Consider the following 26,551-nt stretch of genomic DNA (forward strand, 5'->3'; position numbering starts at 1 on the left):
GAAGTGCCATATTCGACTTTTTCGCTGGCTGTTATTGACGTTTCAGACACTGCACGCCTTCACGCGCCATCCACTGTTACAGTGTAGAACGTAGCCTTCTCTTTACAAAACAACAACAACAACAATAACGTCATGACATGTTTGGATAATTATTTTACAATATTTAGGTCTGCTGTTTGTTAATGTGGCATAATAATTTAGGAATATAATAATAATAATAAATATAATAATAATAATAAAACTATTTTATTATTAGACTTGCCCTTATAAGGAAACATAGTTTCAAACTATGTTGGATGTATAATTGTCTGAGTAAATCTGTATTGTAGACATTGTATAAGGGTAATATATTGTTTATTATTTGATCATTGTTTAGTATATGTTATTTATTTATCATTGTTTTATATGCCTATTTGTATGTTCATTTATATGTTCATTTAGTCTCACATAGTACCATGCATTTTCCTCTGTTAAAATACTATAGTATCAGTGTAGTGTTTGTTGTGAGGGCTAATCATTTCTCATAGCAATATCTTTCTGTTTTCAAATTCAACAATACTAAAACTTGATCTAACATATGATGCAAATATCAGCTGTTGTGGCAGCCTCTGCTATAGTACAAGTTTCATCCCTATTATTGCATATAAGTGAATAAATGGTGCTTGAACCTTATCAGCATTCCCATTAAAGCCCATCATGACAACTTATGGAAACTGACAACCACAATCATGCTGTTCTCCAACGCTAAAGGGACATAGAGTGACACTGGAGAATGGCTCAGCCATGCCTGTTACAGCTTCAGCCCTTTAGTTTGATGCCTCACATGTGAAAGGCATGTTGAGACATGTTCACTGTCACTCAGCATGTGATTAGTCAGCAAAGCTAAAATTTATGATTTACAGTATTATCATATGTTTTGCATTTGGAAATTCTGGACATGCCGCATTGCAACAATGAATTTGTCACTCAATATATTTGTCTTGTTTTCCAGTACAAATGTCTAAATATTCTTAAATCAGGATGCATTACTTAAAACTTAGAAGCAAAATGACTCAAGATATAAAGTCTTGTCTGAACAAAAGTGAGTGTATACTTTAAATAAGAAAACATGTAAATGATGTAAGAAAAAAATAATTCAAAGTGATTAATTTAAAATAGTTTTGAGATATTTTTCTTGTTTTACGCATAAATGGTAACACTTTTAGGACAGGTTCCATTTGTTAACCATTAGTTAACACAAACTAACAATGAAAAATACATTTAAATTAATTATTAATCTTAATGTTAATTTCAACAGTTAATTCCAACATTTACTAAAACATTATTAAAATCAAAAGTTGTGTCTGTTAATATTATTTAACGGACCTGAGCTAACATGAACTAACAATGAACAGTTGTATTTTGTTAACTAACTTTTACAAAGATTAATAAATACTGTAACAAATGTATAGATTGCTAGTTAATGTTAGTTAATAAATTAAAGGGATAGTTCACCCAAAAATGAAAATTCTGTCATCAGTTACTCACCCTCAAATTGTTCCAAACCTGTATGAATTTCTTTCTTCTGCTGAACACAAAATAAGATAATTGAAGAATATGGGTAACTTCCATAGTATATAGAGTATATAAAAAAACACTATGGAAGTCAATGGGGCCCATCAACTTTTTGGTTACCCTCATTCTTCAAAATATCTTATTTTGTGTTCAGCAGACAAAAAAATCATACAGGTTTGGAACAATTTGAGGGTGAGTAAACGATGACAGAATTTTCATTTTTGGTTGAACTATCCCTTTAACCAATGTTAACTAATATGTCCTTATTGTAAAGACTTACCTCATAAAGATATTCGAATAAATATTTGAAATAGAAAACAAGACAAAAATATTTTTTGTAGAGTTTTACCACCAGAGGATGCCAGTGAGTTCTTTATTGTCCAAGGTAAATATCTTTAGCTTTATATTGTTCATACAGGTCCCCGCCGCCAGGGGGAGCACCAAGCGCTGTCATAGTTGTTTTATACCATTAAAGATAAACTAGCACTAGAGCCTAGCAACAAACTTTGTAATTATCCTTATTCAACAAACATTTCAAGTGCGTATTTTTTTTGGTCATATGAGTTATATTTCCCCTTAATATTTCTTTCTTTCTTTCTTTCTTTCTTTCTTTCTTTCTTTCTTTCTTTCTTTCTTTCTTTCTTTCTTTCTTTCTTTCTTTCTTTCTTTCTTTCTTTCTTTCTTTCTTTCTTTCTTTCTTTCTTTCTTCCCTATTCTGGTGGAAAATTAACACTGTGCCATTTTTTTCTTTTTACAGCGTCCTTAAAATATTCTTCTCATTTGCATGCTCTGATTTCTTGCAGAGCTCAGGCTTTGTTTTCGTGAGCTAACAGGACTATCCTTCGGGGCGGAGGACGACGCACTCGCGTGCGCGGAGGAACACAATATTACAGCCTTCTCCTGTAAGAGCTCTGTGTCATTGTAATGCAGCAAAGCAAGCTGAGATCACGGTCAACTTCTCCAAACGAACTGAAGAAGATAAACCTTAAACTCCCCTCACCTATAACGGATCTTGCTTTTAACGTATTTTCCTGCGTTTCTTAAAAGTGAAGCGCTGATGTTTTCCTCCATTGTCCCGCGAAATCGAAAGCAGGACTGAGGGGTGTACTGAAGAAATGGTGTACACAGCTATCATATGGATCTAAAGAAGAGCACAATATCGTTGAAGAAGAACGGCATTAAACGGAACAGTTATTTTGTGAACTGACCTGCTATTATTCAGGCGATACTGCTTGTCTAAAATGTAAAATCGATGTCGTAACACATCTAGATATTATTTAATGCGATTCTTCTGCTAAATTGTCAGTGTAAAAATCTGTTACATTGTAAATGCAAATCTCTGGCTGTCATTTTAGCCAGCTCGCAATGGGCAACTCAATGACCCACCGCGCCGTTATTGAGCTAAGGCACCATAAAAGGGAGAGGGGGTTTGCAACCCCTTTCTTTGCTTTTAAACTGAACTGACATCATGTAGCATGTATTTTGCTAAATGGCTTGTTAACTGTGTCAGAGAGTGACAGCGAAACATCCTGCGCATCTATTATGAAACTTCACATTTAGCTATTCCTTTGTTTTGATCCTTACTTAAGCCAGAAGTTGTTAGTCAACTCTCAGGTGTACTAAGTCGTCCTTCGCATTAATAATTTGGGGATCGTCCTTCGCATTAATAATTTGGGGATGACAGGATTCTTGAATAGACTGTCGTCTGGATTAACGAGAGTTTGAAGAACTTGACAACCTCTCCATCACAAGCTGTAGTGTATCACAGCAGGACACTTGCCAAAAAATGGAGACGGTGGGAGACTTTGAATACAGCAGAAAAGATCTCGTCGGACACGGAGCCTTTGCGGTCGTCTTCAAGGGAAGACATAAAAAGGTAAATAAGCGCTAAGCATCATTGGTCACTCGGACTGCAAATCTCGGCCATGCTTGTTGTTGTGCATCACATTTAAAGTGAGGTAGCCTATTTAAATGTCAAATTTGCCTGATAGAATACATGTTTTTTAATATAGACAAATATATATGCATTGTGCTTTTCACGTCTTGTGCGAGTCATAGCAATCCTTGCTTAGAAACCGTGGGATGTTTTTATGTAAGATGTGCTAGGTCACAATACTGCTGGAGTCATTCATTCATAAAACAGCCTCCGCGAATAAGCAGTCTCTGACGTCAAAACGACTGACCGGTCTACTTTGGGCGGAAAGAAGACAGTTATGATTTCTGCTTTATTTTATTTTTTTACATTGCCTAAATACAAATAACGCACTGACTGGTGTTATGAGAAAATGGCAAGCCGTTTTAACATTATTGCCTAAACCTAACTAGCCTATCTATTTTGTATGTAGTGTTTTTTAAATGACTAGTCCATTATCAACTAGCATCATTTTCATTTTAGTAGCTAGTCATTAGATTCTGTAACACTTTACAATGTCCTTGTTACATATGTTACATGTACTTACCATAGTAATAACAGTAAATTAGGCAAAATGACATGCAACTAACCCTCACCCAAACCCTGCCCCTATAGTAAGTAGCCTGTAAGCCTGCTGTTAATATTACTCAGTACTTAAATATATAATTACACTGTAACAATGACACCTTAAAATAAAGTGTAACCTTATATTCTGAAATAGTTATCTAAAATAAATTTTAATAGAAACAATTGGGATAGATAGCCTAGTGTTTTATAAATAGTTGTAGAGAAGCTGGAATGAATACTACTGTTGGGTTTTTGATTGGAGACTTTGATTTGAGATTTGAGACTTTATTAAGATCTCTCCTGAATCTCTAGTGGAGACACATGTGAGATTACTGGGCTATGTTCTCAGGTGAAACATCCAAGAAGCAGGCAACATCTCCAGTTTCTGTCCTTGCAATCTCATTGGTGTCTATAGGAGAAACAATTAAGATATATCCGGATATAAGGGAATATCTGTAAATGTTTTTAGCTGAGTTGATCATTATTTTTTATGTTATTATGATCAATAAGCGATATGATGATGGCAGTAATATACTTTTCCATCTTTTAGTTGCAATGTAACCAAAGTATCGATCGACAGATATTTTCGATGTATTGTGTGATGGACATCCAACGGATTATTGAAAAAGAAAATATGTAGAGTGGGGACTTGGTTCAATCCACCGGTTGTTGATTGGATGAAAGGCAAATCTGAATGCAAGCTTGCTGTTGACTGTAAGAAAAGAGCGGGGTTAAGGGGACTAAATGATTGGAGAAGTCTGGCATACATCACCAGAGAGTGTCTGTTGTTTGTTTCACTAGAAGATCTAGTTATGACATTTTGATTAAATACTTATTTAAAAAAAACGTTTTAACTGTAACATATGCATGGATGAATTTACAATCAATAGCATGCATTTAGAAAATAGATGAATTTCCATTTCCTGCCACTTCAAAAGCGTTTCAATCTCTCTACAATGTAGAATGAAAATCAGGAATCCAAACCTTAAATGTACAGTTGAAAAAATGGTTTTTAAAATCGATTTAAAATCGGTTTTGTTGAACCCTGGTATTATCAGATCGAATGCTGATATTGATTTATTGTGCATCATTATAAGAGCTATCTCTGTATGATTGTGTGTGTGGAAATGCTCAGTGTATGCACAGCATGTAGTACAACATCAGCTATATAATATAGCAGGAGTAATTCGGTATTTATGATCACCTGCCTCATCCCAAGCAGCTGACTCGATTCAACCAGTGAGACAGTTTTATTTTCATCCTACATCACACATGCTTATGATCACTGATTGATGTATTCTAGCTTGAAGATGATGTCAAAGATGCAGACTGACATAGACATAAATTAGCTGCATATATAGGACATTTCTGTAATTTTTTCATTAAAGCTTGAGCATTTAAGTCTCTTCATTCCTTTTAAATACTCATCTAGTAAATGGGGTCAATATAAAAGCCAACAGCGTTTTCCCGGGGATGCCTTTACCACGCTTGGCTGAGTCGGTTTTCAGTGAGGCCGGATGAACGCAACCGCTCTTGCGTGCTGCCAGCACTTTGCTATGGCACAGTGTGCCGAACATCTCTTATTAACCTACATTTACATGAAAAGCATCGTTCTATTCATGGATTTCCACTCTGCATTGGGGACACAGTTTCTTTAAGCTGGTGTGCGGCCCTATGGAGTCCCACCTTGCACAAGTGCCTCTCCCAAAGGCTAAAATCCCAATTATACTATCAGCTTTATCTGGTTCTAGGTCACAAGTTGAGAAATAGATGCAGCATGCTGAAAAGAATGGCCTTTTGAATCAAATGTTTGTGTCCTCAACAAAAATACTCCCACTTACAGGAATAAACAGTTAAACATTCAGAACTCTTAACACTCAAAAATTAAAGAGTAAATGTTTATATATATATATATATATATATATATATATAAAAGTTATAAATGTAATTTGGCACATGCATGTGACCCCTCTCCGCCATCCTATAATTGCTCTCTCTGTGTAATATTTGCAGAAGACTGATTGGGAGGTCGCAATCAAGAGTATTAACAAAAAGAATCTCTCCAAATCCCAGATTCTGCTTGGAAAAGAAATTAAAATTTTAAAGGTGAGTTTTTTTTGTGTGTGTGTGTGTGTGTGTGTGTGTGTGTGTGTGTGTTTTGAAAGAAATTAATACTTTAATTCAGCAAGGACACATTAAATTGATTAAAAGTGACAGTAAAGACATGAATGTTACAAAAGATTTATGTTTCAAGTAAATCCTGTTCATCTCGAATCCTGAAAAAAATGTATCACGGTTTACTTAAAAGTATTAAGCAGCACAGCTGTTTTCAACATTGATATTATAATTATTTCTAAAGGATTGTGTGACACTGAAGACTGAAGTAATGATGCTGAAAATTCAGCTTTGACATCACTACAATTTAAAATGTTAAAAATTAAAAACATTTTTTTTTAAATTGTAAACTGTATTTTTGTGTTTACTGTATTTTTAAGCAAATAAATGCAGCCTTGGTGAGCATAAGAGACTTATTTCAAAAACATTTAAAAAATCTTACCAAACTCAAAATTTTAATGCCAGTGTATATTATTTTGTGCAATTATTATTTTTGTATTATTTTAAATAATATAAAATGAATTGGTCTTATATTATTATATTTATTTATGTTTATTATTATACTGTGTTAATTATAGACGGTGTTTATTTTTTTGTTTATAGGAACTCCAGCATGAGAACATTGTGGCACTCTATGATGTCCAGGTAATGGCTTTTTACTCATTTATTACTATAATCTCTGAATGCTCTGTCCTCACTAACTCTGAGCAGATTTGCCTAGAGCTGTCAGTGCTCTACTATCCACTAAGAGCTGTGAGGGCCTACGGGACTGGCACAGTTCTTATATAACACCACCCTTCACATGACAAGTCACATGACCTATCCTAGACTAAGCCTCGCTGTACATTGCTTGAGACCTCTTTGAAAATATCCCACACATTATTCTCCAATCCTATAAAGTCATTAAAGAGGACGTTAATTGTAATTCTAATAGCTATTAATGCAAAAAATACATTGTGTGCACTGTGCAGCCCTTTATAAGTGTCTTACAGGGTACATTAGATAATAATGTCACTGGCCAGGAGGAAATAAGATTATTTCTCAGCATCCTTGGGGCTGAATACTGCATACTATAGTGAAAATGTCAGCCAGTTCTGTTAGCAAGCTAATTCATCCATCAATACCCCTGCCTTCCTCCTTTCTGCATCCCACCAGCAGTATCATATAGGGGGAGGGTTTGCCTTCTCTGGAATGGTGTAGGCTGTTTAAACACCATTTCATTGGTCCAAACCATCGGCTGACAGAGCAAGCACTGTTCTGAAAGCATGTTGATGTCTACGGCAGGATCAAAACTGCGAAAAGCTGTAGGTTTAATTAGGCTGTTATGACTCAGTCACCTACACACCTTTGACATGTAATGCTTCCCAGTATAGTGAGGTGAGTCGTTAAATATCCTGCACTTCCAACGCAGCATGCGTCTTCCTGTGCTTATATAACACTCCCACCCGACACACACCTGCAGTGCTGATGGGGGCCCTTAGACCCCTCATCCTTCAGTTAAGCATGCTTTTCTGAATCAGTTTTTGTGCTGAACGGTGCAACACTTTTGGTCTTCTTCAGGAAGACACTTGAGAAGAAGAGTGATTTTATGTGTAATCTATCTCTGCTCCAAGGGCAGAAGGTCTGAGAACACTACAAGCTGTTTACATTCATCTCACTGATCTCTTTAAGGCAGATCGTTCTTGAGGAGACACTGTTTATCTCCATCAAATTTTTTTTTTTTTTAGTTGGTGTGAGAAATTATAGCATTTTGTCTCGGTTGTGACAGTTAGCACCAAAATCTGTCCCGCTTGGCCCGAGGTGTGTTTTTCCTCACTGCGCTGAAATGGAGAAGTGGGTGTCAGCTGTGACGTACTGTAGCTGTTCATCAGCTGTTTCTGGAGACTTGCATGCTTAGTCGCTCATTCAGTCAGACGACCATAAATACATTTGTGCAACGCTGAGATCCCCTTCCTGCTAAACTCTTGTTTTCTCAATCACGAGGTCAGTCTGACGGAGGTAGAAGTTGATCTTATTCTATCCTGGAAGATTCAAGTCATCCCCCCTGCTCCCCCACTATAGTTAAGCCGGGTTTTTTTCTGCCAGGAAAAGACCCAGATATCTGAATCATGTTGAATACTCACATGGGCTTTTGCAGGTTGGACATTTGTATAGTAATTAGATTATAAATTAAATGCGTCCTAAACACTAATTGTATTGAGTAGGTCTCTAGCCTAAGGCTTAAGTCTGGCACCTTTTTAGTCAATGAATAAGAAAACAGAATCATTGTTCAGTTTATACCTTATGTTATCATAACTTTGTTGTATGATAGCTGCAATTATACTTTTCTAACTATACTAAAGTACTTCGTTCCCCAGTGGCATTCACACTTTTCTTTGTGATGGTCTTTTCTTTGTGATGGAATTCTTCTCGATTTCATGAACTCACTATCACGTTGCAGATCTGTCACTTTCACTAACTTATTGCACTGTAAACACAAAGCAAGTAGATACCTGCTTGACTGCTTCTCAAATGAAATAAATGGCCGTTTACCTCAGCAGGCACCATGAGCCGCACACTACAGAAGAACGTGACCTTTATCCACCACACTTCTCTTGATGGCAGCACAGAGCCCTGGGGAATACTAATGGCGTTCCCTTCCAAGCCCAATTACGCTACCTTGGACTGTTTACAATCCACTGTCATTAAAGATGTTAGGAGGATTGACTTTTTTGTACCCAGCCAGAGGTGTCTAGTTAAAGCATAGCAACAGGGAGCCTTTGCCCTTTCACATTTCAGCTGTGCTGTGAGAGGTGGCCCTCAGATCCCACTACGCCACACGAAGCATATGCAGCGCGGTAGCACTCCGCCCCAGACCTGCAGCTCTGATAACGATCTCATCCCACATGATGAAGAAGTGTGAATGCTTGTGGCTGCTTGTGATTAATGCCAACGTCAGTGCCAGTTCACACGTGCGTGCTTTCTTAGAACACATACACATAGAGATGTTAGAGCGTTATTTAGCTTTTTCTCAATGGGGATTTGTACAGATGGAGCTGAAGATATCGCCATAGCTTTTTAATTACAGGCTTGCAGTGAGAGCTGAGCAGCTCCAGTCAAATTTTATTCAGTGGTGTCCCTGCTCTGGCAGAGGGAGGCTGGAGACCTGCTGTAATAACAGGGTGGTGATTCTTTCTTCTGCCTGAATGAGTGTACTTGTGCTTTGCCTTTAAAGGGATAGATCACCCAAAACGCACCCTTGTTTAGAGCTGCACAATTAATCAAAACAAAAGTACAAAAGCAAAATAGCAATATGGCTTAGTGCGATTATGAAATCGCAAAGTCTACGATTGAATTCAATTAAAATATGCATGGAATTTTGCAGAGTAAAATATACCACAGTGTTCCTTTACACGCGAAGAGCTGATGATCCAGTGTCTCAGAGTGGCTCGGGTCACAGTAAATGGTGCTCCACAGTCCAGACAAAATCATCTCTGCAAACGCTATAAGTTTACCTCGCTTATAACGTACAGGTATTTTTGGGAATGCAACATGCGCCAAATCATCTTCCCAAACTTGTAATTAAAAGTGCTTATAAACAGGCATCAAAATAAAAGCTTTATGGTTTAATGTTAAAAAAAAGTATTTAAAACAGCCATAAATATTAGTATTGTAATTTTACATTATTATATATATTTTTCTTTAATGCTAATTTTTTTTATGAAATGTCACAATAGTAATATTTTCTTGATTGTAGGGCTGCACAATTTGTTTTGATTATATGTCAATATGACTGTATAATAATAATGATAAAACATCATTAATAATAATAACATCATTAATTAATTAATTATTATTTTATAGTTATAACGACGGTATATATAAAATATCAATTCTGACCAAATTGTGCAGCCCTACAAACCAGCACAGGAAACCTGGAGCTTTTTTTTTTTTTTTTACCAAAAAAAATGAAACCATTTTAAATTAATTGCAGTCCTGCCCTCATAAGGTTCCACACCTGTATGCCTTTATATTTTCTGTACAACACAAAAGAAGATTATTTTAAAATAAAAAGTGCAATGCAATGAAAGTCAATAGGGCTGTTTTGGACACCACTCACTTTTTTTGCATGGACAAAAATTTTGAAACATTCTTCAAACAATCCCTTGAATAAACAGAGAAGTGTTGTTCAAATGTGCAAAAAGCACGTACATTTTAAGGAAAGGGAAATATAAGGGCTGGAAGGATTCTAACTTGGAATCATGAAGTCGGAGGGAGGAGTGGGTGGGGTTTTGAGTCGGGGTGGGAGGAGCCAGGTTTGTATGCATGAGACAATCTATGTATCAAAACAGAACTTGAACTTCCTGTTAGAGAACAGCGTGTCCCAGTGGAGGACGGATTGACTTGTTGTCTTCAGTTTTCTGAGAAGGAGGGGAGGAATGAATTCAAATGAAGACTGTCAGCAATGAGTGGTGGGTGCAGGAAAAGAAAGACAGCATGGGAACACATGGAAACTGTTAACGTTTTCCTCGAGAGCTGCCTGCAGGAACTAATAAGTGTTCAGCTAATAAGTTGTGTTCACTATGGTGGATGATAACTCTTTGCCATTAAGCAATAAATCTATTCATTCACATTACAGTGTATAGTGTTCTCTAAATGCCCACCTTTAAGGTTTGTTTCTCATTTCTTACCACCAACCCACCAACATTTCACCAAGTGTAGGCTGCCTGTTTATTTACCAGCCCTTCGTGGGCTGTAGACACAAAAAAGAATGTTTATTTTTGTCTTAATCTCTTTCTCTATCTTACAACTGTGAAGGTTCATGGCCTTACCTCAGGCAAAATGATGTGCTGTTGTTCTTCTCTACCTGTTCTTGCTGATAACGATACTCAAGTGTGTCAATCAGAGCTCCAGGGACATTGCTTTAGAAACAATCTCATCTGAAAGGACAGTCTGTGTCTTTAGACTCACGACACCTTGAGTATACCTTACATCCCCAGAATGTTGTGTTCCCTTATCATGTAGATTACTAGAAACTGGTTGAGATCCTAAGAAGAACACATCAATCTCTCACAATTGGTTGCACATGTGGTGTTTCTCAAATATTCCTAGAATTTAAAGCGCTGCTTTGGCTGGATTTTGTAATCCAACACTTAGTTATGATGCAGTACTCTCACTGCCTGGCTGCCTTTTGACTTCATGTCGATGTTTTGAAGCTCATGTTAGCTCTGGAGATATGATCGGAATGCAGCCTAGCTCTAGCTTTGTTTTTTTGTCAATGGTGCTTTGTTGTAGGGTTGACCCGATACCAAAATTTTACAGTCAAAATTTGCCAACTCTTGATGTCTCCTGTTGCAGCGAAAACACAGAAATTAAAATTTTATTTTAGGTGAAAACTTGGAAATAAAATTTTGGTGATTAAATTGTGTAGTTGAACTTTTTATGCTGTCGTGTTCTCAGGTGATTAAACCAGTCATAGTAAAGTTCTTAGGCAATGAGCTGGCTCTCGATATTTCAGCCAAACAAATTTTACATATTTCGACTTGTGCATCCTTTTAGGTCAGAGTCAAGTTCATGCATGACATGTTTACCTGTTGTAGCTTATTCATGTTGTGTGCACGAATATTTTAGCTGAATATTCCGGATGCCAAAATTCCAATGCATTTCTAGTTTGTTGTTAACTCCAGTTTTTTTTAAATAATTGATATTGGCTGACTACCAACATGGTGCCTATATATCACATTGTTCTCCATTTCCATTTATAACCAGGCATGCTGCCCAGCTGCCAAATATGCTAACTTGCTCTAAACATGCAGTAACTAATGTTACTTTCCCACTGAATTTTGCTAAGTAGCAGCACATTGTTCTGAGGTACTGTACGTTTCAAAATGATGGCAGTTCAGGTATTCTAGCCGTTTGTCCATAGTCCAGTCTTTGGTAACTGACCTATTTTTATCCTTGTTCACATGACAAATATAAATGATATAACAACTATGCTTAAATCATGATGCATATTGTTAGGCAAATTTCCAAGTGGAATCTCATCTCCTGCCAAGAAGTAAGCAAAAAATTGGCAGAAGATCAGGGCGGGACTTGTGTATTTGGACATGTAGTTCTTGATCCAAAGCTGTTTGTTTTTCTTTTCCTGCCCCCACTTGGTCAACGGTTCCTCTTGTGCCTCTCATCAAATGGCCTGTGTGTTTGTTTGTGTGTGTGTGTGTGTGTGTGTGTGTGTGTGTATCATGCTCAGAGCCAGTTGGCTTCAGATGAACTCACAGATGGTCAAGTTCAAGAAATTACTGAAATGTGATGGTTAATGACGTCCTTGAGTTGATCGACCCCTCCACCCAGCCGGAGCTGTTTCATTTCCTCTCTCCCTCTTATCCCCCACCACAGCCAGCTCAAATCAGCCCTATATGCAATCAGACTGACAACCAGAGGTTGTGACCCTTGTAGCCCCTAGGCTGCATTGATCCCAGATCCCATCAACAGATCTACAGCAGAATTGGGGAGGTGGGCTTGTCTAGGATCAGATTACAGAGAAGGAAGTATCTTGTTTTCAGAATGCAAATCTTGTCGAGTCATGAGCCCATGAGCTGCTCATAAATTTTTATCAAGATTATGAAGACAAACACTTTTTTTCTTCACCATAACATGGACTAGGGATATTTCGAAATAAAACTTCTATACTATTTTGTCCAACTAAATTAAAAATGAAACACTAAAAACTAAAATCAATCAATTTAAATGCTACAAGCCAAGGGAATCAAAACAATATAATGTACAGTATTAAAATGGATTTTCATTTTGAGATTTACATTAAAGGGATAGTTCACTTTGAAATTAATTTTTGGTATGTTTTAGCTTACCTCAAGGGCATCCAAGATGTAGGTGTCTTTGTGTCCACAGTATTTTCAATTTTGATATTTTTAGGTCAAACCGTTCTTGTCTGTCGGTCATATAATGCAGGTCTATGGGGTCCACCTCAAAGATCATGCACAGAGAAGTCCAAATTAAACATGATTTAATGACTCGTAAATGTAAGTACACATTGATGGCCTAAGACACGAAACGAGCGGTTTGTGTGAGAAAACGAACAGTATTTATATCGTTTTTACCTCTTGTAAACACAGCCATTTCCAAGTGATCTGACGGTGCCGGCGGTTCTATGACTGACCGACAAGAACGGTTTGACCTAAAAATATCAAAATTGAAAATACTGTGGACACAAAGACACCTACATCTTGGATGCCCTTGAGGTAAGCTAAAACATATCAAAAATTAATTTCAAAGTGAACTATCCCTTTAAAGCTGCAGTCCTGCGTTTTTTCCCTCTTTGTCGCCATCTCTGTTCGAAATCTGCAATTGCAGTCATTCGCGGAATTATCAACTTTACGTGAGTTGTAGTTCAACACCCTCGAGTCCTTGACACGGCACAGCGTGGATGAAGACAATAGCTGTGTCCCAATGTGAAGGCTGCATCCTCCGAAGGCCGCATTTGAAGGCCAATTGGCCGCATTTGAAGGCCGATTGCGTCACAGCGGCGCGACGAAGGACGTACCAATTCAAAGGCTGCACCCTCCGAAGGTCGCATTTGAAGGCCGATTACGTCATCGCAGCGCGATGAAGGCTGTCCCAATTCAATTCTGCGTCCTCCGAAGGCCGTATTCGAAGGCCGGTTGCGTCATTGCGGCGCGACGAAGGGTTCCCTGATTCAAAAGCGACGCCAAATGCACCTTTCGTTTCCCCATGAAAGAGAGGATACATAAATGTATCCTAAGTGGCCTATCCTACCCCATAAGTCATTGCGCTGGTGACGACAGCATTTTTTTTTTTTTTTTAAAAGGGCAGCGGAGAGTTCGGTGGTGGACGGCAAATTAACATTTAGGCCTAAATGTAAAAATATTATGTTTTTATTTACTCAAATAGCTAGAGAAACCAGAGTTAAAAGCCACAAGTTTTTCTTTTTCTTATTCATCTTAACTCATTCGTCACCATTGCGTGGCTTCATTTTTCATGTGGAAACGCGAAAACGAAAAAATTTATTTCTGTATATTTCTTTATTATTCATCATTTTTTATTATTTTATGCTTTAAATGTGTAAATAAAATTCATGGCTCTGGACATTGTTTATTTTTGTAATGGTATCTGAGTGTTTGCAAGGTTGATAGGCTACATTTAAACTATATACTTTTGTGTAGTTTAATGTAAAAGTGCGTAGTGTTGCTGTCCTGTGAGGGAAAAAGTAGGCTACTTCACATTTGTACATGAATACTTAACGCAGTATGAAGTTCCTTACATTCCCCCACTGGTTATTTTGAAAATTAACTAAATGTAGGACTATTGTCACAAAATTAACAAATTGTTACTAATTTACATGTCCGGTCCCCTCAGTTTTCTGATTGCTTAAAAAAAAAAAAAAAGACTTTAGGAGGCAAAATATTTTTTTAGTGATTATGTGAATTACACTGCGCAAACCAAAGTAATAGGCTAGGCTCACCGGTTGAATTAGGGTCGGCTCTCAGTCTCCACAGTACATAAAATATTCATTTTATTTTATTTTATTTTTCGTGTTCGCATTTATGAGGAAAAAAAAACAATGTTACGGACGTGTTCTCCGTTACGGACATGACCGCTCTGAAAGCAGCAAAAGATGCTTTAAAACTGTCACAGAGACATCAAACAGAAAACACAAAACCTTTCTTTAACCTGAATTTCGTTTTGTATTAATTGTATCTTAATTTTAATCAATGTTTCATCAACCAATTGCCTGGATTTAATAAATAAGAAGTAAATATAGCAGACGATAGATAAAAAACGGAAGCGCCGGCGCGTGAACTGGAGCTCGTCTCATAAATTAACCAAAACTCAGCGTATAAGGTAGCCTACTTGCCTCACATGTCTACTTTTAAACAGAACAATTCAAAACGAAAGAAAACAGACTACAGACTGCTCTCTGCTTATGTAATCCTTATGAAATGTGCATTTCTCTCTGGCACGTTCACTACTGAAAATCGCGAGTCAGCATCGTCAACTTCATCTTAGCCGACAAAGAAAACACTTGTTTATTAATAAACAATTACAATATCTCCTTGCTATATTTTACATATTCATAATCATACTTTTGCCGGTTCTTTGTGACAGCTTTTAGGTGCTTTATTGGCAGCGCCACCCTTACATGTCGCCACCGCATCACCGCACCCACCAGAATAGACCTGTATATAAAATATATATATATTTTATAGCCTATATGTATATGTATATATATATATATATATATTAGGGCTGTCAAAATAACGCGTTAATTTCGATTAATTAATCTGAGAAGAAATAACGCGTTAAAAAAAAGAACGCAGATTAATCCATTCCGTTTTGACCTTTGCGGAGCCGTTCTAGCCGTAGCCACCATTCGTGTAAAAAGGAGGGAGACAATAACGCGCTGCTTGGATCATTGTTTGGAACATTTACTTATAACAAACGGAGTTCGTCAACTCTAAAGTACCACATCAATGCAAAGCATCCAGGAGTGTGTGCGTGAGTCGGTGAGTGTTTCTGAGAGAAAGCGCACTTGTGTGTGTGTGTGTGTTGTAACTTTTCACGCGCTCTCACGTCACACAACCATTTTCTCACGCACAGAAAAATCGCGCACCAAAGAGAGGACACGGAAACAGACACGACAGACGTTATTATGATATTTAAAAAATCTCAGCTCTCAGATTCTGTCAATTTTATTACGAAAATCAAACAATAAATACCGTTGACGCTTGTAAATGTGACATGACAGATCCCTATAGCGGCACGTGAACCGATCATCTCTAGCTAATAGTAAATAAACACGAATGAACAATGTTGAAAGATACAGTAGGGCAGCCTAAAACTTACCGAAATGTATATTCCTCGATCAATCAGTGTTTTTCAACCGCGAAAAGAGGTCAATAAAACAGCTGGAGAACAATTATGTCACATAACATTTAGCCTAAGTTACCTCAGGAAAGCCATTTCATGACCATATGATAGCACGTTATAGTTGGCTATAAAAAAAGAGCTATAGAGAGTGTTTTTCTAAATTTATGTAGCCTACTACTATATTACATATGTATTATATTTTTTACTTATATCAAAGTTGTTATTTGTAATAAACACGCATTATATTTAATTTGAGCTATTTTTAAACTTAAATACTACCAGCTGATATGGCTCTCTGTATTTTTACAGCATTGGGTGAGATTTTTTTTTTCTTGAGAAAAATGAATGCCTATCTTGTGTACCTAATATTTATCCAAATGAGTCAATATTGCATCAAATCACAAGAATTAAATTAAATTGAAATCGTGAAATTTGTGTCAAGCAATAATAATAAAAACGTAGCTTACCAGAAATTGTACCATGTAAACATTGTAAGATTGTGTATGCGATTAATTTAGATTAATTAATTACAGAGTATGTAATTAATTAGATTAAAAATTTTAATCGATTGACAGCCCTAATATATATATATATATATATATATATATATATATATATATATATATATATATATATATATATATAAAACATGTTGCCCCCTCATTTAAAGACGGGACCCCCCAAAAATAAAATTCTTGCTACGCCCCTGCTCACATGTCCTCCAGTAAAATATAAAACAAAAAAATGACGATAGCCAATTCTGGCTCCATAGCTGTTTACTCAATTTTATCAAATGAATGATCAGGATGGCAGCTGTACTCTCGCACTGTTGCTTGGCGCCTGGAGAGGTAATCGGGAACACCTGGTTGCGCCATTAGGAAATCCCACGAAGGCTACATGGTGCGTCCTTCGAAGGACGGATAGGCTGCATCCTTCGAAGTCCGCGGCCTTCGAAGGATGCAGCCTTCACATTGGGACACAGCTATTGTTTGAGGAGACTGTGAGGCTGTCAGTCACCGCGCCCGTGTGGATACTGGCATTCAGAATCACAGATTCTACTTTTTGGAAGTATGACCAACATAAGAATTTTCACTGGAAAATGTCATCTGAACTAGTAAGAAACATCCACTTTTGTTCTGGTTCTGACATTGCAGTAAATCGCGCTGATTAAATCTAACAATCGCTTATAAGTTATCATATCACGCAAAACCGTGCAAATTACACTTTGTTCTCAAATTGTTAATGTTAACAACATAAGCAAGCATTGCGTGACTACATTTAATGTCCTTCCGATATGTATCCTTGTTTTCGCATGGGCCTGTTGCAGTCTCTTCTTTCTGTAGTCACTCCGAAGTCCGAACGAAGTCTTTTGCGTTTTACAACGGGTGAATCTGTTGTCACTGGTGATCGTCGTTTGAACCTTTCTGGATCCGCCATCAAATTGAAAAGTTTAATTATATCAAGTGCTGTGAGAAAAGGCTATAAATCTCCACCTCCAACATCCTCACACGCAGTATACTAGCCCACTAGCCAAAACTCCTTTATGTGTACAGATGTGACGTAATGACGCAAAGACATGCTCAAATCTCCCGCGGAAATCCACCAGTACCACTGGAATTAAAAACATTATTACAAGCTTACCACTTTGAATCGAGCTAAGGCAAGCAGATAGTTTTGAACACTGGCTGGTTATGTATTTTCTCAAATATGTATTTTGGATCATTTTTAACCCCCAAAAAAAGCTACGGACTGCAGCTTTAATTACATTTAGCAGTATTATTAATGTCATGATCATGCCCTGTTTAGTTTTATTTTCTGTTATTGTTTTGCCTGAGTTTTAGTTCATTGTCTGTTACCATAGTTTCTAATTAGTCTTGCACCTGTTCCTTGTTCTGTTGATTGTATTATCTGTGTACTTAAGCCCTTAGTTTAGTGTTCATCATCATCACTGTGTAATATGTAGTTGCTTTGTTCATTCTTCGTGTTTATTGAAGTGACATTTAAATTATTGGTGTTATTTTTAATAGTGATGCACCAAAATTGATTTTTTACCAAATCACTGAAACCGAAAATAAAGTAAATGGAACAAAAACCAAAAATACAGTCTCAGTTATTAATATTCAGATAACTGATCTCATTATGCTATTCAGGGTGTTGTGTTTTCAGGAGATGAATTAAACCAGTTCTAGTAAAATCAGCCACCTCTCAATATTTCAGTCAAACAATTTATTTATTTATTTATTTTGACAAATTGCTACTCTTCATTTTTGATCATTGATGGAGCTTATCCATGTTGTGTGCATAAAATAGACATTGATGAAGTCAAAACACATCATTGGAGAAGCGCTGATTAAAAGTCACTGTTTTGGTCAATGATTTCAGTCCTTTAAAACTATTCTGGCCTGAAAAAAACGAAAATTCTTTTAGCCAAATATTTTCGGTTGCCGAAATTTTGGTGCATCACTAGGTATTAAGGAATAACTTTAAGTGTGTGTTACGTGATGGCAAGGGGAATCTTATTGTAAAAATAAGGGAAATTAGCACAAAAAAACATTCAGGATTCTTTTCTTTTTTTAAAGTCTAGTAGAGATTTTAAATATTTAGTCATCTTGAATAGGTGAGGTAATGAGATATAGTGAGGTGGAACGAGAGGTGATGTGGGCAGATGGGAGTGTTGGCCGCTATTACAAACTCTCCCCACACACACACTCTCCACAGGCAACCACTTATGAGCAGCACATAAAATGGCTGCACTTTCCTTGTTAATGGACCAGTCCATCACAACTGCATTAATGGAGTGCCAACATCAATTCACTGAAAAATACCAGGAATCATAAAACGTTCAGATCAGATTGTGGAGGAAGTTCTATAGATTGGTGGCTTGTCTTGATTGCTGTAACAGCCCGCTTCCTTGGGAAAAACCAAAGGGTCTTGTGCTTTTTATTTGGCCAGCATTCCGCATCTAATTCCTTCAGTATTGACACAGCAGCCCCTAATAGCTGTTAGGAGGCTAGTGTGTCTAATGGTTTCAGCACCAGGATGTTTGCATGCAGGATTTGAAACGTGAGTCGTCTTCACTTACGCACGTGCCTGTATTTCCACAACCACGTGGTTGCTGGAGGACATGGACATGTGTGCAAACAAATCAGTGTCGGTGATGGATGTTTGCTGTTGTGGGCTGTTTCTGAGTAAAATCTTGTTTTTCTTTCTTTCAGGAAACGCCAAGTTCTGTATTTCTAGTTATGGAGGTGAGTGTAAAGCATGTATTCTCCCCTCTATCTCTCCCTCTCTCTTGTTTCTGTCTTCCACATGCTCTTGTTTTAGTCATGAGGCCACAGCGTGCCTAATGTTGCATGGCTATTCTTTCTAGTATTGCCCAACACTGCAGTCTCTGAAGGAGAAACAAACACATCAAGAGGCCAAACTAAAAATATCTGTTCAGGGAAAGCTGGTCTCAAAAACAATTTAAAGAGCCTTAATATGAACTCTCTTTAGCGTGTATTAGTCCAACCCTTCTCATGAATGTACTGTATAGTAGCTTCTGATAATGCTTTCTGAGTATAATTTATTGGGACCTGTCTGTGTGACCTAAAAATGGGTTTGCAGATAGAGTTTGGCTCAAACTAGAGGTCTTCACAGGTTTTCTTCGATTAACCAAAACTAAAATCATTTTAAAAAAAATCTCTTTTTGATTAATTCTGTAAAATAAAAATTTTGAGCAAGCCAGAAGTAATATTTGTTTGTTTTTTTATTTAAAAAGCCTTCAATAAAGGTCCTAATGTTCAGTCAGAGTATTATAGATGTTAGTGTATGTCATGTTAACTGTAGTGTATTATCTCTGTACTCAACACCCAGTATGCTCAGGGCTATTTCTCTCATGCCATCAATGATGTGGAAATTTACTGGCCACCAATACATGCTGACAATCCCATAATGCTGCATCACTTCATCAGATTCATTGATGTGTGTGTCACTAAACCGGCCTTCCTCCTCCTGTAGCCCATGAAATATCCTGTCCTCGAGCCTCAACATAGTTTTTTATTGTTCAGTATTGGTTTCAAAGTTGAGTTTTATTTTCTCTGTTTGTTTCCTCTTCAAGTACTGCAATGGAGGAGACCTGGCAGACTATTTGCAAGGTAAGCAGATTGTGAGGTAAACACATCATTTGGTCAGGCTGCTCAAATAAAAAGAGCATTGTTTTTAAAGCACATTTTAGGGAAGTCCACCTATAAATGGGTTTCTAAAGTGTCTTTGCACATTAAACAAGGATGTATTTCTCTGCGAGCTAGAGTTGAAGTGTCTGTCTCCAGGGCTCAATCTCAAAGCACACTTGCCACTAACACTCTCAGAGAGTCACTGCAGCCTCCATTATCATATAAATTTACAGCTCTCAGAGGTTTGTCCACATACCCATTGTGAATAAACAGAAGTCTGTGTACTTCAGTTTGGTGTTTACGAGCAATCTTTGTTCTGTCAGAGGAATCTGATTGGTCTATAAACTAAGTTTTCACTGAGTGTGTGACGCAGAGGGCATAATAGAGATTACTCTGGTGCCATTTACTTTGTGTGACTGATGTTGGCTGGACTGTTACCTCTTGTTATGTTCAGGCAGATTGTTATCTTTGTGTAACCATGCTCTTGTCCTCTTACCCTTCTCCCTTGTTTAATTATGCAACCGTTTCTTAGTTATACAACCTCACAGCTATGCCAAATACTGTTTTGGGATCAGTACGAGGTTCATTGTGATCGTAATTGCTTTGTTTACAGAGCAGATTGAGTGAAGGGAATCCTCTTAACAGCTCAGTGGATTACACCAGTTTTGTTCTAACAGGGGACTTGGAGCGCCATCACTCCATGTAAAATCCCTGAGCAGCTTCTGATTTTAACATTCTCACCAATCAGGGGCCTAGAGAACATGACTCTGATGGTCTTGGATTAGCTCAGTGCAGTTTATATCCTTATTTAAAGGGATAGTTCATCCAAAATGAATTCTCACTTTATCACTCACCCTAAAAGTGCTCAACAACAATTAGGGTGGCCAGTGACAGAGAGTTGACGGTACTGTCACTTCTGGATGTCTTTTTTTTTTACTTTTTTTTTTTTTTTTATGCAAACTTAAACAAAAGTTTGAAATTTGAAAAATTTGAAATTCCGCTTGTCAACTTTTTAAACTTTTATCTATCAGTATGAATGGGTTGAATATGACAAACCAATCAGTAATGTTTTGACATCTATGCCATTTTCCAATTTATTGGAGTTTCTTGTGTAATTAATAGTTTTTAGCTATTATTGCAATTTTTTAACAAATTATACATTTAAATGAGAACTGTTGGCAGAGCAACTAATAATATGAATTACTGGCCCAGCCAGGTGTGATGAATAATCATGGAAATGAATAAAACCTTAAAAGGTCATGGACATTTCAATAGTCAATCTTCATTTTTCTAGTTATGCTCAGTTCTACAGTATTTGTTTTTATATAAAATACTCACAACATTTTGTCTGTTTTATTGCTTAAAACAGACATAATGGTCACATTATCGAAATTTAGTGGGCAAAAAACTTCCAGCCCCGGTTTCACAGACAGGGCTTAGATTAAGCCAGGATTAGGCTTTAGTTCAATTAGGGCATTTAAGTAGCTTTTATAAATGTACCTTAGAAAAAAACAAAAACATTACTGGTTTGCATCTTGAGACAAAACAATGGCACTGACATATTTTAAGATATGTTAGTGCAAGTTGATTTCAGTTAAAACAGCTCAAACATGCAGTTTAGTCTGGGACTAGGCTTAAGCCTTGTCTGTCAACCGGGGGTCATTGTCTATAGTCAATAGTCTAGCGATTAATGAAGCAAAGCTCACATGAAGTCACTTTCAAACCAAGCAGCTGTCTGTTGGTCAACACAGTGAATTTGCGACCCACTTTATCTCGATCCAAAATCTGCGTCTGGAATTTCACAATCTTGTGGACTCCTATTGAAATGACTTTTTTTGCTAAAAATTTGTCGAACAATGGTAAATGTGACCACACCTTAAAGATTTTGCTCTTCAAAACTAGTAAATCTGAGGTTTCTTGAAACATAAAGCCAATTTTCAATTTCAGCAAATGAAACATTGTATGATGTAAGCAGTTATATTAGCTGCAAGGCTGTCTGGTTAAATGAGGTTTTTATAGAATGTCTTAATGGATTTTATAGCCATGTTTCTCAGCGGTACAATGTCTTTGCTCTTCCAGCCAAGGGCACTCTGCGAGAGGACACACTGAGGGTCTTTCTACAGCAGATTGCGGCAGCTATGCGCATCCTCAACAGCAAGGGGATCATTCACAGAGACCTCAAGCCTCAGAACATCCTGCTGTCCTACACGGGACGCAAAAAGTCCAGCATCAGCGGCATACGCATCAAGATTGGTAACACTCTACATAACGATTTGTTGCTAATATTACTATATATACCTTATTATATCTACTGTATAATTCAAACGTCTGAGACCACATTACAAATCTGGTATCCAAAATTAAACTTAAACCTGGAAATAAATATCTCAAGACGTTTGTAGTCCACTGTGTATGCACCCAACAGTCTATATAATAGCATCATACTCTTTCTGCCCTCTGATCTCTCACACAGCCTGTTCTTTGTTTCCATTGTCTCAGTATGCGCAGAAGTTATAAGTCGTGACTTTCAGACAGCAGTATGTTGCTATTAATAACACCGGTGCTCTCTTTGTTTAACAGCTGACTTTGGTTTTGCAAGATATCTCCAGAGCAACATGATGGCGGCCACATTATGTGGATCCCCAATGTACATGGTCAGTAGACACATACTGAATTCTGTCTCACTGTCTCAGATTTGTGAAATACATCAGCGGTGTGAGACTTTGGCAGCATCATGTTCTCATAATTTGTAATCTATCACCTCTCTTCGCAGGCTCCAGAGGTGATCATGTCCCAGAACTATGATGCCAAAGCTGACCTGTGGAGCATTGGGACTGTCATTTACCAGTGCCTCGTGGGAAAGCCACCTTTTCAGGTGACGTTCATGTCAATGAAGCTAAACTGAGATAATATAGTAGCTAATTATCTGATTTCAAGACTTTGCTGTTTTTTGTTGTTGTTGTGATGATGTTTTAATGGTGTTTTATGTGTATATACTGTATGACCAGGCTAACAGTCCCCAGGACTTGAGGATGTTCTATGAGAAGAACAAGACTTTGGTGCCAAAGTAAGAGCATTGACTATTTTTGTTTTTTCTTTTGTTGTGTTTCATATGTGTCATAATGCTCAAGATTGTTGTTTTCCCCTAAAATATTAAGCAGCACAACTGTTTTAAAAATTGATAATAATGAGAATTTTTTCTTGAGCACCAAATCAGCATATTAAGCTGAGTTCACACTGCCAGCGACACGCAGCGACAAAGCGACATGATTTCAATGGAGAGCTGGCGATTTCCAGCGACATGAGGGAATGTAGGTTTGTCTAGCAATGCGACAAAGTTGAGATACAGTTAGGTCCAAATATATATATGGACCTAACTGTATTTTGAACCGTATGCAAATGAAGAGCAATTTTCAGGAGCGACAACCAGAAGGAGTGAAGTCAGGTGTGATTGAGGAAAAGATCCGTCACTAGATCCTGTAGTGGAGTGTTATGATGGAGGGAAAGTTATGTTAGTGGTCAGCAACTTTTCTATAATTTATTATATATCTCTGTGCTGACTCCAACGTAAACCCAGATAGACCGGCGCTTGCACTTTCACTGCAGATAAAAAGCCGAGATGGCAAAGATCACTCGCTGTTTCTTGTTCGTCTTTAGTATTAAGGAGTTTATGTATTGATACCATTTATATTTAGTCTTTTCCCTCCAAGAAAACAAATTCAGTGTCTACAGCATGGAACATCCATGTCATTCATAAACGTTACTAGGCAATCCGTAGTGGGAACGGCCACTAGTGACCCCACTTCCAGCCACTGACGACATGCAGCGACAAAGTCACTGGCAGTGTGAACACAGCTTTAGAATGATTTCTGAAGGATCATGTGACTTTGAATACTCAAATAATGGCTGCTGAAAATTCAGCTCTGCATCACAGGAATAAATTACATTTTGAAAGGTTTCAAAATAGAAAACGTTTATTTTAAATTATAATAATATTTCACAATATTACTGTTTTTACTGTTTTTTTTTTAATCAAATAAACGCAGCCTGGGTGAGAACAACAGACTTTTTTCAAAAACATAAAACAATATTACCGACCCTAAACTTGTGAAATGACAAAACTCTTCATTAACATATTCTTTACTCAAAATTTTCAAAATATATCATATAAATATACATATTCGAAATATATCAAAATATTCATTCACTGAAAAATGAAAACAGATTTTTGATTATATTTTATTATTCAGCCAATAATCTCGATATGGCCAATCATTAGGCCCTATTTACTGAATAACTAAAGCTTTCTGTTCACAGCATCCCGAGAGAGACGTCTCCTCCACTGGAAGGTCTGCTGCTGGGGCTGCTCCAGAGGAACCAGAAGGATCGTATGGATTTTGGTCAGTGTATTTCTGTTGTTTCAGTGCATTGTGGGAGGATTTCCACCTTGTTGTTCCCTTTCCTCATTCTCATATTTGTCTGTCTGCAGACACTTTCTTCAGTCATCCTTTCTTGGAACCGACAACAACTATTAAAAAATGTAAGTAAGAACATTTGATGTGCAAATTTAATGAATAAGGTGTGGCTGGACACTAAACCAGTTTTTTATTTATTTTACCCAGCATGCCCTGTGCCAGTGCCAACGTGCTCTGGCATGGTCTCAGACAGCACGTGTGGCAGCTCTCCGTCCTGTCGTTACGTGTCTCCTCCGGTAAGCACCTTACATACAGACATGAGCAGTTCCTAAACTAGGGTGTTGCATGAGATGATAGCAGCATTGAGAAGTTTAATAGCACTGACTCAGCTCAAGGTAATCCAGCGTTTACCTCCACCTTTGTTTTGCAGTCCCTGCCAGACATGCAGACTCTCCCCGAGGACGTGCTGTCCTCTCCACCTCTCGGCCCTCCCAACTACCTGCAGCTGTCCAAAGAGTCGGGCGGCAGCACCAGCAGCAAGAACTCCTCCTGTGACACGGACGACTTTGTGCTGGTGCCACATCTCTCCGGGGAGCAGTCCTGTGAGTCACATTACTTCACCGAACACGTCACACTGCAAAAATATTTAATAATCAGTACATTTGTCTCTTTTTTTCTGTTAAAAAAAATTGAAAACATCCTTAAAACAAGATCAATTTATTTGAGAAGCAAAAAGGTTTTTATCTAATTTTCAACTGTATTGACCATTAATGTGAGATAATATAATTAAAGATTTATTTTTCTTCTATAAGCAAAACAATATACTTTAAAACTGTTGTAAATGTAATTTGAATCCTAAATCTTGCTAAATTTGAGGTTTAAGGTAAAAACAAGAAAAACACTTATATTTGCTGAAAACAAGTATTAATATCTTAAAACAGTTTAGTAAAATATTAATATTTTAATATTAAGTACAATATTTTAATTATTAGTTTAGTATGTTTACATTTTTTTACCTGGAAAACTTTTCAGATAAACAATCTTGAAATAAGCCTTTTTTATATAAATCTTACAAAATATAAAAATATTGAATAAATGTTTTATATCAGAGAAATATCAGACATTTTTTAGATTTTCAAAAAACATAATTTAGTGTGATTTGTAAGCTGTTTTCCTCACAGGGACCAAAAAATGTCTGGATTTTGGAAATTGCCAGCTTCGCGGGGGCATTTTATCCCCATAAAAAGGTTATACCTGAACCACACACACACACACTAGATTTGAGTAGCTGCTGGAGCTGTTTTAGCGTATAGAGAGGCGTCTGCTGAGTCAGCGCTATGAAAGCCTTCCAGCGCTGATTACGCTCTCACAAGCTGTGATTTGCTGGTGTTTGTGAGACTGTGTGTATTTGTAGTTCTCATGACTTTCTTTCTCTTCTCCTTAGATGACCTTCCAATGGGGGCAGTGGGCCGCAGGCCGTCCAGTGAATTCCTTCTGTGTGGAGGGTGAGTGTGACGTCACTGATATGGTTCACTCACAATGCATTACAATGCTTTCAAACCTCAAACCTTCACACAAGCATGTTTTCTTCTTCAATTGTTAAACTAGGTTTAGTAGGCCAAAGATACACAGTTCACTGTCAAGTCCGAGATGCGGACAGCAATATTAACAATGGTTAAATCATCTTGATCCTTTTTGGCTGTTTCCATCATGGAAATATGGAGTTACGGATTAGCACACTGATCTGTTTGTTTCGTTGATGTCATTGGAGATATTTTTGGTGCCTTCTACTCCCAAACTATTTAATCGTGGAGGTGAAAGCCAGGGCGAGTTCACTGTTGTGTGACTTTGGGTGGTGTGTCTGTTGTTATTGCTGGAGGAAGCTGAGAGGTGAATCACATGGGTGGTGAATGAGTCCTGTGGGAACGAATGTGTGTGTGTTTGTGCTC

At 37.4% G+C, this 26,551-nt stretch overlaps 1 protein-coding gene across 3 annotated transcripts in view; it reads left to right on the forward strand.

The window, feature by feature from the left end:
* The first annotated feature begins 3,210 nt into the window (after positions 1-3,210).
* Positions 3,211-26,551, forward strand: part of ulk2 (unc-51 like autophagy activating kinase 2) — a 38,752-nt gene continuing 15,411 nt past the window's right edge. For all 3 annotated transcript variants that reach the window (XM_056263290.1, XM_056263291.1, XM_056263292.1), the window contains exons 1-14: positions 3,211-3,430; positions 6,047-6,139; positions 6,752-6,793; positions 19,249-19,281; positions 20,133-20,169; positions 22,267-22,440; positions 22,768-22,841; positions 22,961-23,062; positions 23,196-23,254; positions 24,505-24,587; positions 24,677-24,727; positions 24,810-24,898; positions 25,033-25,204; positions 26,047-26,107. In XM_056263290.1, coding sequence (XP_056119265.1) covers positions 3,341-3,430; positions 6,047-6,139; positions 6,752-6,793; positions 19,249-19,281; positions 20,133-20,169; positions 22,267-22,440; positions 22,768-22,841; positions 22,961-23,062; positions 23,196-23,254; positions 24,505-24,587; positions 24,677-24,727; positions 24,810-24,898; positions 25,033-25,204; positions 26,047-26,107 — 1,160 coding nt within the window. In that variant the 5' untranslated portion in view covers positions 3,211-3,340. The remainder of the gene's footprint in view (positions 3,431-6,046; positions 6,140-6,751; positions 6,794-19,248; positions 19,282-20,132; positions 20,170-22,266; positions 22,441-22,767; positions 22,842-22,960; positions 23,063-23,195; positions 23,255-24,504; positions 24,588-24,676; positions 24,728-24,809; positions 24,899-25,032; positions 25,205-26,046; positions 26,108-26,551) is intronic.

This window comes from Rhinichthys klamathensis, unplaced genomic scaffold (genome assembly GCF_029890125.1).
Source record: "Rhinichthys klamathensis goyatoka isolate OS25496 unplaced genomic scaffold, OSU_Roscu_1.1 h1tg000206l_1, whole genome shotgun sequence".
Classification (NCBI taxonomy): Eukaryota; Metazoa; Chordata; class Actinopteri; order Cypriniformes; family Leuciscidae; genus Rhinichthys; species Rhinichthys klamathensis.